At 48.7% G+C, this 14,652-nt stretch overlaps 4 protein-coding genes across 4 annotated transcripts; 2 read left to right on the forward strand and 2 right to left on the reverse strand.

Annotated features, from left to right (window-relative positions):
* Positions 1–904: 904 nt before the first annotated feature.
* LOC308336097 (barrier-to-autointegration factor-like) lies at positions 905–1,177 on the reverse strand (the record flags this gene model as incomplete). Its single annotated transcript, XM_080793342.1, has 1 exon — positions 905–1,177. The coding sequence occupies one exon, from the start codon at positions 1,175–1,177 to the stop codon at positions 905–907; it is 273 nt and encodes a 90-aa protein (XP_080649468.1).
* An 881-nt stretch (positions 1,178–2,058) lies between these two features.
* Positions 2,059–8,516, reverse strand: LOC308336610 (contactin-associated protein-like 2). Its single transcript, XM_080794032.1, has 4 exons — positions 8,464–8,516; positions 3,514–3,987; positions 3,294–3,359; positions 2,059–3,209 (listed from the first exon to the last, which is right to left on the reverse strand). The coding sequence occupies exons 2-4, from the start codon at positions 3,548–3,550 to the stop codon at positions 3,001–3,003; spliced, it is 312 nt and encodes a 103-aa protein (XP_080650158.1). The 5' UTR covers positions 3,551–3,987; positions 8,464–8,516; the 3' UTR covers positions 2,059–3,000.
* On the forward strand, positions 4,438–5,490 carry LOC308336001 (heterogeneous nuclear ribonucleoprotein A/B-like; the record flags this gene model as incomplete). The annotated part of the gene is made up of 1 exon (XM_080793243.1): positions 4,438–5,490. The coding sequence occupies one exon, from the start codon at positions 4,438–4,440 to the stop codon at positions 5,488–5,490; it is 1,053 nt and encodes a 350-aa protein (XP_080649369.1).
* A 4,531-nt stretch (positions 8,517–13,047) lies between the features above and the next one.
* LOC308336002 (eukaryotic translation initiation factor 4H-like) lies at positions 13,048–13,977 on the forward strand (the record flags this gene model as incomplete). Its single annotated transcript, XM_080793244.1, has 1 exon — positions 13,048–13,977. The coding sequence occupies one exon, from the start codon at positions 13,048–13,050 to the stop codon at positions 13,975–13,977; it is 930 nt and encodes a 309-aa protein (XP_080649370.1).
* Between the last annotated feature and the right edge of the window lie 675 nt (positions 13,978–14,652).

Raw genomic sequence — 14,652 nt, forward strand, 5'->3', positions numbered from 1 at the left:
GTTTTATGAACACAAGGATGCTGTACTTTATACCTCATCCTTTAAATGCCTGGTATGAGGTATAAACTTTATACCTCATATTTTAAATGCTTAGTATGAGGTAGGTACACACCCATTCACACACACACATTCACACACCGATGGCGGCGGAAACCATGCAAGGCACCATCCTGCACATCAGGAGCAATCAGGGCTTCATATAGGGGACACTTTGACACTAACTCTGGGGGAGCCCGGGTTGGAAACGCCACTCTACCCCTAGACCTTAAAGCATGGCTCCATCTTCACACTAACTGGTCATAGTTCATTTCCGACCCTGGATCTTTTAACCCATTCTGAACGGGAACCCATTTTGATGTTAGCAACATGTTATGCTTTAGCTATTGAAAAATAGCAGATCTACAAGCTCGTAGCGCGCGCTACGAGCTTGTATAGGTCTGCTATTTTTTGAAAAATCGAAGAACGACTGACATTTTTCGAATCTGATCTCAGGTCAGAATGGGTTAATGGGCGTTTTATGTTACAAGGTGGACCACAATGGAAACAAGCTCAGTTTTTTTTCTGTATCCACACTTTTCCTGGGCTGTGTGCTCCAGTTCCTGTCGATTTGATCCAATGAAAGCCAATGAAACTGGTCAGATGACCAATGATATCCAATGAAATCAACAGGAACTGGAGCACACACAGCCCAGGAAAAGTGTGGATAGTCCATTGGAATTTGAAAATTATTTTTCTATTTTTTTATTCTGTCTCTGTCTGTCTCACCCTCTAGTCTCTTGGCCAGTGAGCGAGCAGACAGGACGATGGGCTCTGGGAGGGCAAAACTTTCCCATGATTCCTTGCGAAGCCTTACAGGAAGCAGTCCTGTGCTGCTTACAGGAAGCAGTCACAGACAGGATGCAGCTTACAGGAAGGAGTCACACCACTCCAGCAGACAGCCGTAGCAGTCGGCCTGCTGCTTGGCGTTGGCTCCACACGCGTCCTTCAGCCACTCCTTGAACAGTTCCTGGTCCTTCTGGAGCACCAGGAGTTGTCCCAGAACCACGTAGGCCTTGTGGAAGTCCTTCTCCTGCAGCCTCTTCCCCAGAGCCTCTCCGATGCCGGCCAGAGCCAGCGCAGACTTCTCCCCCATGGGCTCGGACACAAAGTCCTTGTGTTTCTGGGAGGTCGTCGACATGGTTGTAGAGGTGATTGATCGTTGATTGGCTCACACGCTGCGCTTTGAACGCTAATTATTTTGCACCGGTTCGGCGGTCCTTACGTTTATATTCACACATGGTGAATGATGTCATGTTGATGATGTCGTGATGACATCATCAACATCAACTGACCCTAAGCCAACTGACCCTAACCCAACTGACCCTAAGCCAACCAGCCAACCACTACCTACCTTATCTTCTATCATTTCCCGGTCCGTGTCAGCACTGCTCCGGTTTCCACATATTCCGTCACCCTCGCCTGTGCCAGGCTTCCATCTGTTGCCGTGGTAACTGCCTTTTGATCTATCTCTCTCTATCTCTCTCTCTCTCTCTATCTCTCTGTGTACACTTAGCAGTGATATCATAATTCAGTTTTAACTATTTAAACGGATATCATAATTCAGTTAGTCAACTATTTTAAGCCATATTTCCAGAATGATTGTCACTAGATACTGTACTGTGCTCCGATACTTCTATTCCTCGCTTCAAAATCAAGCCCCCCCCCGCCCCCCCCGGACCCCTCACTGGTGCGAAATCGGGGAGGATAAACGGGGAAGCGGTAATTGGCATCATAACAGTTTATTGTGATTAAAAAAACTCCAGAGCAGCATCATGGCTGAGCCAGCAGAAAACATCAGCACGGAGTGAAGGTAAATAAGTGCACATTTCTGAAATAAATAATGAATTACACTATACAGTACGAACCAGGGTCTGTAGATCAGATATATCACAACGGTCAGACTCTTTGGCAGAGAAAACATTGGTACCGTATGTTTCTAGAAAACATTGGTACCGTATGTTTCTAGAAAACATTGGTACCGTATGTTTTTAGAAAACATTGGTACCGAGAGAGAGAGAGAGAGAGAGGGGGGTGTGGGGGGGGGAATTGCAACACTCAGTTCACACGGGTGTGATTTTTTTTAAACATTGCACGGCACCACGTGGATTCCTCCTGGTCTTTGTCCACATCTCCATCTCTACCTGTCCTGTGATTGGTCACTTTACTTTAAATCAACTCCATCACTCCATGCCTATCTTTGTCTGATTAGATTACTTTTTCTTCTACCTGTCCTGTGATTGGTCACTGAATTTAAATCGCCCTGCGTCCATCTTTGATAAACTGCCTATATAGTCTCTGAATTTAAATCGCCCTTATTAAATGAACCAACAGCGTGTCTGGGTTGTCTAGTTAAATGAACCACTCTTTGACTCTAGTTAAAAGAACCACTCTGTGACTCTAGTTAAATGAACCACTCTGTGACTCTATAGTTAAATGAACCACTCTGACTCTAGTTAAATGAACCACTCTGTGACTCTATAGTTAAATGAACCACTCTGACTCTAGTTAAATGAACCACTCTAACTCTAGTTAAATGAACCACTCTGACTCTAGTTAAATTAACCACTCTGTGACTCTATAGTTAAATGAACCACTCTGTGACTCTATAGTTAAATGAACCACTCTGACTCTAGTTAAATGAACCACTCTGACTCTAGTTAAATGAACCACTCTGTGACTCTATAGTTAAACGAACCACTCTTTGACTCTAGTTAAATGAACCACTCTGACTCTATAGTTAAATGAACCACTCTGACTCTAGTTAAATGAACCACTCTGTGACTCTATAGTTAAATGAACCACTCTGACTCTAGTTAAATGAACCACTCTGACTCTAGTTAAATGAACCACTCTAACTCTAGTTAAATGAACCACTCTGACTCTAGTTAAATGAACCACTCTGTGACTCTATAGTTAAATGAACCACTCTGTGACTAGTTAAATGAACCACTCTGACTCTAGTTAAATGAACCACTCTTTCTTTGACTCGTTCAGTGTGTCTGGGTTGTCGGTGCCGAGGATGGCCATGTCACCAGACTCCTCCCCTTGCGAGTCTCCTCCTCCTCTGGTCTCGTTGGTGTGGTAGGAGGCGGAGCCTTTATGACGGAACATGTAGCGAATCAGGAACACCAGAGTGCACAGGATGGTGAAGATCACCACGGCGATGATGCCTGTATAGACCAACCAGACGTCAGCTGATACAAACAGTAGAACATGATTGGTTGGTTATGAACAAACATTCTGATTGGCTGTACCTCCGATGATGGCAGAGTTCCTGTTGACACCGCCGGGGAACGCCCTCTCCTCATTGAAGGGGAACTCTGAGGAAGAGAGAGAGAGAGAGAGAGAGAAAGAAAAGCTAGTGTATTGGGAATAGCAGTGCTGTTTGCCATATCGCCCCCCCATGGAGCCCCATCACCCCTCCCCCCATGGAGCCCCATCACCCCCAGATGGGGTGTAGTACCTGTGTAGTACCTGTGTTGTCCAGTAGGGAGTCCGTGGCAGCAGACATTACCCTGGAAGGACGATGTGGGCGTGGCTGGGGGCGTGGCTGGGGGTGTGGCTACAGGGTATCTCAGGGCAGACTGCAGGGGCGTGGCTACTCCGTTGAACCGCACTGGAGTAGGAGGCGTGTCTACTCCTGGAGAAGGAGGCGTGGCTACTGCGTTGAACCACACTGTAGAAGGAGGCGTGGCTACTGGAGAAGGGGGCGTGGCCACTGTAGAAGGAGGCGTGGCTACTCCTGGAGAAGGAGGCGTGGCCACTGTAGAAGGAGGCGTGGCTACTCCTGGAGAAGGAGGCGTGGCCACTGTAGAAGGAGGCGTGGCTACTCCTGGAGAAGGAGGCGTGGTAACTGGAGAAGGAGGCGTGGTCACTGGAGAAGGAGGCGTGGCTACTCCTGGAGAAGGAGGAACCCTGGAGTGTTGAAACGCTGGATGAGCACTGGGTCTACGGGGCGAGAGAGAGAGAGAGAGAGAGAGAGAGAGAGAGAGAGAGAGAGAGAGAGAGAGGGATTAACATTAACTCGATATAGCAAAAAAAAAGAAAGAAAATCACACCTGTGTGAAGTGAGTGGTGCAACTCCGTGTGGGGGTCCCCAGGGGGTCCCTCTACTGTACTGTACTGTCACACCCAAAATCATCATATACAGTTAATGTGTGTGTGTGTGTGTGCGCGCGTGCGTTGCACCAAGGAGACCCACAGGGACACACTTAGCTGTCTATAGAGAGGTTGCACCCTAACCCTAACCCATATATGGTCAATGTGTGACATCACCGCACTGATGCGTGTGTTTGTCAAATAGGAGACGGTCCGTTTCTATGTGCACTTTTCTGGCTGTTTGGTATCAGATCTTTTCTCTAATTGGCCGAACATCAACCGAGAGAGAAGCAGTTCAACATGGAGACGTCGGTGGATCACGCCACGGGCAGAGCACCGGGCGGAGGGCTGGACGTGGAATGGGGCGACGAATCAGGCGACGGCGACAACAGGATCAGCGACGAGGGCGAGGACGGCCAATCGGGGACCAACGACGAGACGGGGACGGACGGCCGGTCGCCGTCGAGGCCCAACGACGAGGCCCGGGACGTCGGCTCCAGGATCAACGCCAGCAAGGGAGAGGACGACGCCGGCAAGATGTTCGTGGGCGGCCTCAGCTGGGACACGAGCAAGAAGGACCTGAAGGACTATTTCGCCAAGTTCGGCGAGGTCTCCGAGTGCACCATCAAGATCAACGCCAGCACGGGCCGCTCGCGAGGCTTCGGCTTCGTCCTCTTCAAGGACGCGGGCGGCGTGGACAAGGTCCTGGAGCAGAGGGAGCACCGCCTGGACGGACGGCAGATCGACCCCAAGAAGGCCATGGCCATGAGGAAGGAGCCGTGCCGGAAGGTCTTCGTCCGCGGCCTCAACCCCGACGCCTCCGAGGACGCGGTGCGCGAACACTTCGGCGCCTTCGGGGAGATCGACGGCGTCAAGCTGCCGGTGGACGTGAAGACGCAGAAGCGGAAGGCGTTCGCCTTCGTCACGTACCGCGACGAGGCGTCGGCGCGCCGCTGCCTGGAGAGGAAGATCCACGTGGTCGAGGGGAGCAAGTGCGAGCTGAAGATGGCCCAGCCCAAGGAGATGTACCAGCAGCAGCAGTACGGAGGCCGGGGGGGCTACGGGGGCGCCAGGGGAGGCCGGGGCCGACCGGGTCGCGGCCAGGGCTGGAACCAAACCCTGGCCTACAACAAGCCCTTCACCAGCGGCAGCTACTACTGGAACCAACAGGGCTACGGAAACCAAGCCTGCGGAGGATACGGAGGAGGGTACAGCGGCTACGGCGGAAACGACTACTACTCCTCTGGTTACTACGGTTACGGTGGCGGAGCGTACGACTACAACAAGGGCAACTCCAGCTATGGGAAAACTCCAAGACGGGGAAGCAACCACAGCAGCTACAGGCCTTACTGATAGGAAGTAACCATGGCAACCACAGCAGCCCGAGAGGCATCCTAACCAGATGCCTGAACCACCTACGCTGGCTCCTTTCCAAGTGAAGAAGCAGCGACTCTAACTTCTTACCCTCTCTCTAGGGGAGATGCCAGCCACCCTAACTGAATACTCACCCTCTCTCTAAGGGAGATGCCAGCCACCCTAACTGAACTACTCACCCTCTCTCTAAGGGAGAAGCCAGCCACCCTAACTGAATACTCACCCTCTTTCTAAGGGAGATGCCAGCCGCCCGTCTGAAAACAAATATGGTAAAGAGCTAATTAACCAAAGTGCTGTACAGGCCAGGATGAGGACTCACTACTGCCTCCATATGGTGGAGTCAGGTTACTACAGGCCAGGAGGAGGAGACTCACTACTGCCTCCATCTGGTGGAGTCAGGTTACTACAGGCCAGGAGGAGGAGACTCACTACTGCCTCCATATGGTGGAGTCAGGTTACTACAGGCCAGGAGGTAGCCAAATCACTAATGCAGAAAAACATCAAGATAAACAATAAACAAGACATACAACTCGGAGGCAATAAAAACAGTAAGAAACAAAGTGTAAATAGCATGCAGCCACATCAGGGGGAGTCAAAAGCTATAGTGAATAATTGTCCTTAGATGTTGCCACTTAAACCCTAGATGTAGCCACTTAAACCTTAGATGTAGCCAGTTAAACCCTAGATGTAGCCAGTTAAACCCTATAGTGAGGAGCAGGGGTTGAGGAGGGATAAGGTCCCGGTCTCATTTTGTAAGGAACTGTGCCCGAAGGGTTAGCAAGAGCTGAGTTTAACGGGATTCCAAGGCCGCTAATAACTAGAGGGAGGTTTCGTTCAAGTGGCTGAAGGAGTCAACAGACGTCTTGGAGCTGTGACAGTCTAAGCTAAGCCTAGGTTTAGTCCACGGGATGGCTAGGAGATCTGGATGTAGGAAGATGGGCTGTCACATTCTTTTAAAACAGGATAAGCTTAAGCAACGATCACAGAGACAATACATATAAAGACCATAAAAAACAGATTCAAGCGCTAACCAGATTAAAAACCCGCTAAGTACAAGTGCAAACCTCCTCCCCGTTTAGCTAAATCACATTTAAAATGTTAAAGGAGAATGGAAGTTGGGAGGAACACAGCAGAAACATTCTGACCAAGTTCTGTAAGGACAGTTTAGACAGGGAGAACATGACGTTATGTTACATAAATAGTCCAATTAGAAACATTGTTACTAACTTCTGTAAGGACAGAGCAACATGACAACGTTATGTGACAAACGCTCGCCCCAGTTTTAGCGGATGAGATCGAAAATGTTAAAACGTGAATAACTCTTGATCTAAATCAGGGATGTCAAACTCAGTTTGGTTCGGGGGCCAGATCCAGACCATCTGATCTCAAGTGGGCCAGACCAGTAAAAGAATGGCAAAATGTCAACTCCAAATCATACATTTGTAGCCTACAACATATTATAATCACGGATCACGAGGGATCTATTCATCAGGGATCTAAGCACAACACATTTATTCACAAACAATGGAATTGAAATAAAATGATTTCACTTTAATTAACAACTGGTTTCTTTTTATATATGCATAGAGACGGCGATTTCACTCCTCCTTCCCGGTAGGAACAGAGTGCATTCTGTGAAGAATTGGGTCAAATCGTGAACGCGCTGTCCCGTTGACTATCATTGCACGCGTTCACGTATGAAACAGCGTTCACATGTCATCGTGAACGTGCACAATGATAGTCAATGGACCAGAATTGGCCCAGCGCTGCAATACCAAATTCGGCCACTATGTCCATTTGGCCTCAGGGTTTCCTCCGGGTGCCGTCTCTATCCATATATACTTCTAAGTTGTTATTTACGTTGTGTTGTTTATTTCCTGCCGTCTGCTGGACGTGAGGATTTTTTGAATACATGTGCTGCCCTCTAGCGGCTGGAGGGAGCATATTGGGTATTTCTTTAAAGGTAGAGTAAGTGATTTCACTCAAAAAACCTTAGGTTAAGTGATATTTGAATTAAGTGAAATCACTTACTCTACCTTTAAAATAAATCATAACTTTTGATAGCTAGTAGAGACTCGCTTTTTTTTTTACATACTCAGAAATGTATGCCCGTCTCTCCGGTGGTCACCACACACGTTGTCACATAGTCTATTCGCCCAACCCTAACCTTTAGAAACAAGTCCAAATAAACAACTACACTTTAGAAACAAGACCAAATAATCAACTACACCCAACCACGCATACATTCATACACCTTTACATAGATTGTGCAGGGAAACCATGCAAACCTGCACATCAGGAGCAATTAGGGGTTCAGAGTCTTGCTCAAGGACACTAACTCTGAGAGGTAGGCACACGCACACACACACACACACACACACACACACACACACACACACACACACACACACACACACACACACACCACTGTAGGTGATGAGACCAGGGTGTAGGAGAGATCAATGTAGTTACCATGGCAACACAATAAAGCACGTGCAAGGTGTGTGAGAGAGAGAGAGAGAGAGAGAGAGAGAGAGACAGAGAGAGAGAGAGACAGAGAGAGAGAGAGAGAGAGAGAGAGAGAGAGAGAGAGACAGAGAGAGAGAGAGAGACAGACAGAGAGAGAGACAGAGAGAGAGAGAGAGAGAGAGAGAGAGAGAGACAGAGAGAGAGAGAGAGAGAGAGAGAGAGACAGACACACACAGAGAGAAAGAGAGAGCATCTGAAACAACACGTCTAAACATGAACAGAAATACTGTAAGTCAGTTTTATCATGAGGACAGCAAGTTCACCAGAGGTCAAACTGTCCTGGGCGCGCGCGCGCACACACACACACACACACACACACACACACACACACACACACACGTGCGAATGGGCGCACACACGCGCACACACACACACACACACACACACACACACACACACACACACACACACACGTTACAGTACCTGCTAGCACATTGAACCAACGTGCTCCGTTGTCTGTCTGTGAATGAATGGAACGAGCATCCACCTCTCTCTCTCTCTCTCTCTCTCTCTCTCTCTCTCTGCAGTTCAGCCCCACCCACATTCTGACAGAGACAACATGTGGATAGTGGATCAGCCTTGACGCGGATCAGGAGTTGATAGCGCAGCTGGAGGAAGGTAGCATGATGTCACTACGCGCATGTATTTCTCTGTTGAAAACAAAGCTAAATATAGAAGAGCCTCCACACACACACACACACACACACACACACACACACACACACACACACTCCACAGACTCAGTTAAGTCTGCATCAAACAATCATCCTCATTTTCAATTTACAATGTAATTTATCAGACTCTTAATCCAGAGTGATTTACAGTAAGAAGGAACACAATGTAATACATCTCATACAGAACAATAGAACAACACAATGTAATACATCTCATACAGAACAATAGAACAACACAATGTAATACATCTCATACAGAACAATAGAACATCTCATACATAGAAATAGTTGACTAGGATCATACGTAAGCTATAAGAACCTAACATATGTCTAACAGTAGCATGACATCTTTGATCAATACTTTGATCACATTATCTGTGTGTGTGTGTGTGTGTGTGTGTGTACACGTGCGTGCGTGCAATGCAAAGGATTGTTACATTTTCCACACTGAATATCTGCTATTTGAATGAAGAGTTATTTAACATAAAGTGATTTAGAAACATTTAATACATAAAAAGTCTTGAAAGGTCATGAAAGTTGTTTAAATCTCATCCGCACCACTAATGGACCGTGGTGTGCGTGTGTATGCGTGTGTGTGCATACGTGTGCTTGTGTGTGCGTGCGTGTGTGTGTGTGTCACATAATTCAGTGGGTGAACGGTAATCTGATAACAGGATATGAAGTAAAGCTAAAAATAGTGTCTGTTTCAGAAACACATTTAGAAACATGAGCTACATCAATGTGGAGACGCTGTATAATATATATATATATATATATATATATACACACACACACACACACACACACACACACACACACACACACACACACACACACACACACACACACACACACACACACACACAGTATATGTATATATCTATCCATCCAGTAATCCAGTAATCCCCAAAGAGAATCTGAGTACTCCGAACGTTGCAGATCTTCTCTTTTGTTAAATCAAGTAGTCCTCAAAGTTATGAAACCAACAGACAATGCATTGCTCACTGAAAAAATATAAAACTACATCCTCCTCACCCAACCTTTAAGTCAGGAGTCCTCGGCTGGTTCCTCCTCCTCACTCAACCTTTAAGTCAGGAGTCCTCGGCTGGTTCCTTTGTTCACAAACACTGGATTTGAGTTCAAAGCTTCAGAAATGTCTGACCAAACTTTACTATCTTCCCTCACCTAAAGTTCAGTTCTGAAGTATTTGATTAAAAACAGTGTGTTGGACAAACAGTAACAACCAAACCAAACAATCTGAGTTAGCTTTAAGGATTGGATTAAAAACAGTGTGTTGGACAAACAGTAACAACCACCATGACTCTTCTAACTGCCTCAGAATGCCTCACTTCCTGTTCTTTTATAGCTTCCTGGCAGTTCACTTCCTGGAATTGGAACTATTCCTGGAACTATTGCTCACATATATTTCCCCACAGCGCCCCCTATGACCAAACTCCATTCCAGTGTTAAATATTGAACCTTAGTTCTAACCAATAGATTCCCTTGTTATTCCCCAGTATGTTTCATTTTAACCAATAGATTCCCTTGTAATTCCCCAGTATGTTTCATTTTAACCAATAGATTCCCTTGTAATTCCCCAGTATGTTTCATTTTCTTTCAGGAAATACATCACGTCACACATTTCATGAGGCAGTGTCACATGCAGCGGTAGAAAATTGGTAGGGAATGCTGCACAGACTTATAATTTGCTCCTGGATAAATCTGCCAAACAAACAAACACGTGCGTGCGTGCGTGCGTTTGTGCATGTGTGTGTCTGCTTACATCTGTCTCCTTTGTTTCCTCTGTTCTTTGTCTGTGTACTCTCTCTCTCTCTCTCTCTCTGACAGCCACTTTGCGACTGTAGACCACATTCACTATGAAAACCTGGATCTCCAGTCTGTCTGTCCATCCGTCCGTTAGTCACCCACGCCTCCATATATGGTCACGCCTCCTTAGTCACCCACGCCTCCATATATGGTCACGCCTCCTTAGTCACCCACGCCTCCATATATGGTCACGCCTTGTGACAGTTATCGCTCACCGCCTAAAAGCATTCACATGTCCTAAAGATATAGCTGCAGACCGGAAGTGACAGCGGTGACTGTGAGGTCTGTGTCAGAAGGTCAAAATGTTCTCTCCATCAAAGGTTGTCAATACTGGAATTATATGAGATCCCTGTCACTCTGAGGAAGATCTAGTGGAATGAGATCCCTCTGAGGAGATCTAGTGGAATGAGATCCCTGTCACACTGAGGAGATCTAGTGGAATGAGATCCCTGTCACTCTGAGGGAGATCTAGTGGAATGAGATCCCTCTCACTCTGAGGAGATCTAGTGGAATGAGATCCCTCTGAGGGAGACCTAGTGGAATGAGATCCCTCTCACTCTGATGGAGATCTAGTGGAATGAGATCCCTCTCACTCTGAGGGAGATCTAGTGGAATGAGATCCCTGTCACTCTGAGGGAGATCTAGTGGAATGAGATCCCTGTCACTCTGAGGGAGATCTAGTGGAATGAGATCCCTGTCACTCTGAGGAGACCTAGTGGAATGAGATCCCTCTCACTCTGAGGAGACCTAGTGGAATGAGATCCCTCTCACTCTGAGGAGACCTAGTGGAATGAGATCCCTCTCACTCTGAGGAGACCTAGTGGAATGAGATCCCTCTCACTCTGAGGAGACCTAGTGGAATGAGATCCCTGTCACTCTGAGGAGATCTAGTGGAATGAGATCCCTCTCACTCTGAGGAGACCTAGTGGAATGAGATCCCTCTCACTCTGAGGAGACCTAGTGGAATGAGATCCCTGTCACTCTGAGGAGATCTAGTGGAATGAGATCCCTCTCACTCTGAGGAGACCTAGTGGAATGAGATCCCTCTCACTCTGAGGAGACCTAGTGGAATGAGATCCCTGTCACTCTGAGGAGACCTAGTGGAATGAGATCCCTCTCACTCTGAGGAGATCTAGTGGAATGAGATCCCTCTCACTCTGAGGAGACCTAGTGGAATGAGATCCCTCTGAGGAGATCTAGTGGAATGAGATCCCTCTGAGGAGATCTAGTGGAATGAGATCCCTCTCACTCTGAGGGAGATCTAGTGGAATGAGATCCCTGTCACTCTGAGGGAGACCTAGTGGAATGAGATCCCTCTCACTCTGAGGGAGACCTAGTGGAATGAGATCCCTCTCACTCTGAGGGAGACCTAGTGGAATGAGATCCCTGTCACTCTGAGGAGACCTAGTGGAATGAGATCCCTGTCACTCTGAGGGAGATCTAGTGGAATGAGATCCCTGTCCCTCTGAGGAGATCTAGTGGAATGAGATCCCTCTCACTCTGATGGAGATCTAGTGGAATGAGATCCCTGTCACTCTGAGGAGATCTAGTGGAATGAGATCCCTGTCACTCTGAGGAGATCTAGTGGAATGAGATCCCTCTCACTCTGAGGGAGATCTAGTGGAATGAGATCCCTGTCACTCTGAGGGAGATCTAGTGGAATGAGATCCCTCTCACTCTGAGGGAGACCTAGTGGAATGAGATCCCTCTGAGGAGACCTAGTGGAATGAGATCCCTGTCACTCTGAGGGAGATCTAGTGGAATGAGATCCCTCTGAGGAGATCTAGTGGAATGAGATCCCTGTCACTCTGAGGGAGATCTAGTGGAATGAGATCCCTCTCACTCTGAGGAGATCTAGTGGAATGAGATCCCTCTCACTCTGAGGGAGATCTAGTGGAATGAGATCCCTGTCACACCGTGTGAAGTGAGGGGCGCTCTTATCATCATACATCATCATGCATCATATCATACTGGCCAATCAGAATGCCTGTTGCCTGTGATTGGTTAGCTGATTTGTTCGTTTACATATGACGTATACATTTTCCCTCCAATGTCAATGGCCTTTCATGTTTGGGTGTTTCATTTACGTCATATTTAGCGGAATTTTGACCTGAATTCCCCTTTCTTTGTCAATGGCAAATCTTGAGATGTGTGGGGACAAAAGCTGCGCTACTCAAAGCTGTATATAGGAGGGGCTAGCACCACTCAAAGCTGTAACACTAGCACAGCACCACTGCTGTTAGCACGGTTGCTAATGCTATTAGGCCACTACACAGCACCACTGCTGTTAGCACGGTTGCTAATAGCCATTACAACCTGATTCCCGATAGAGCTGATACCATATTTGCAACCATGCACGGCTGATGACGTCATGCTGTGACACAGACTCTATTTAAAGCAGGCCGCGGGTTATACGACTCTTATAGGAGACTGTTTAGTCACCGTTGGCACGTATTGTTCCCTAGAATATTCTTGGATAAAACTAATTATCGGCATACATGTTCTGATGACTTCCCTGAAGGATAACCATTACAGAGGCGAGGACGCACAGAAACAAGATGGCCAGCAGCAGCAGCATCACGTAAACGACCACTACTACGACAACGACAGCAGAGCGTACGGGAACTTTGGCCAGCGCTGGGCGCGCGGCGGCGGCGCCCCCAACAGGAAGCAGAAGGAGCTTCCCGTGGAGCCGCCCTTCACGGCGTACGTGGGGAACCTCCCCTTCAACACGGTGCAGGGAGACGTGGACGCCATCTTCAAGGAGCTCAGCATCCGCAGCGTGCGCCTGGTGCGCGACAAGGAGACGGACAAGTTCAAGGGCTTCGGCTACGTGGAGTTCGACGAGCTGGACTCCCTGAAGTCGGCGCTGAAGTACGACGGGGCCAAGCTGGGCGAGCGCTCGCTGAGGGTCGACATCGCCGAGAAGCGACGGCAGGAGACGGCGGGCGGAGGCGGCTTCGGCTTCCGCAAGGACGACCGAGCCTTCGTCAGAGACGACGAGACGATGACGACGATGATGGGCGGCGGGCGGGGGAGAGGGGGGGCGCACCACGACGGGGGGAGAGGGGGGGGGGCGTACGCCTTCCGAAAGGACGAACGCAGCTTCAGAGACGACGACTTCATGGGCGGAGGAGGTGGCCGGAGCGGACACGCCCCCAGCGACAGGAGAGGAGCGGGAGGAGGAACGAGAGGAGCCACAGCAGGAGCCCCGGGGCACTTCCGAGACGGAGGAGCGCCCCAACGTTTAGGAGGGCCACCTCCTCCCGCGGACTTCAGAGAGCCTTCGGACGAGGAGCGCGCCCAGAGGCCTCGCCTGCAGCTCAAACCTCGCACGGTGGCCGGCCCGCTCAACCAGGTGGCCAACCCCAACTCCAGCATATTCGGCGGTGCCAAGCCCCGTGTGGACCTGGCGTCTCCCAGTGAAGGTGCCTAGACTGCTGCTGGGCCTCCGGTTTGGGCCAAACCCCGGGTGCAACTGGCATCGCCCGGTGAAGGGTCCCTGACCTTGACGGCTGCTGGGAGTGTAGTGGGAGAGGGCCATTGATGACAGGCCAGCAGCGGTATTGCAGTCGCTCTGCTTCAAATCTCTCTGTCTATTGAGCAATCTTCATTCCTACTCTCACCATTATGGTCATGAACTGTGGGTCATGACCGAAAGACAAAATGATTTCTCGCACGGGTGGCTGGGTGAGAAGTTCAGTCACCACGAGAGAGACTCGGAGCAGAGTCGCTTCTGTGATTGGAAACAGTTCAGGTCTGGTTAGAATACCTCTCGAGGGACCAGCTGGATTATATCTCCACTGGGAGGAGACCCCGGGGCAGACCAAGGACCAGATGGATTATATCTCCACTGGGAGGAGACCCCGGGGCAGACCAAGGACCAGATGAGGATTACATCGACTCAGGGATCCCCCAGGAGGAAGTCACTAATGTTGCTGTGGAGAGGAAGGTCTGCAGCCTTTGCCCTCGTGACCCGACTTCGGATAAGCGGACCACTAAGTGTGGTTCGGATTACAAGAGACCTAAAAACAAAACAATAGAAAAGACACAATGCTGTGACTTCCTTGTGAAGCTTGGATGTCATGTTGGTGATGTCATACGTATAGAT

Source organism: Protomyctophum bolini (genome assembly GCF_963924005.1).
Source record: "Protomyctophum bolini genome assembly, chromosome: 21".
Lineage (NCBI taxonomy): Eukaryota > Metazoa > Chordata > Actinopteri > Myctophiformes > Myctophidae > Protomyctophum > Protomyctophum bolini.

What these genes read in the sequence shown, in the direction of transcription:
- LOC308336610 (XM_080794032.1), bottom strand. Translation starts at nt 3,550, where the DNA reads ATGTCTGCTGCCACGGACTCCCTACTGGACAACACAG. An exon ending in CTCCCTACTGGACAACACAG is followed by an intron (nt 3,360 to 3,513) that starts GTACTACACAGG and finishes TCTCTTCCTCAG; the next exon opens with AGTTCCCCTTCAATGAGGAG. An exon ending in GAACTCTGCCATCATCGGAG is followed by an intron (nt 3,210 to 3,293) that starts GTACAGCCAATC and finishes TGGTCTATACAG; the next exon opens with GCATCATCGCCGTGGTGATC.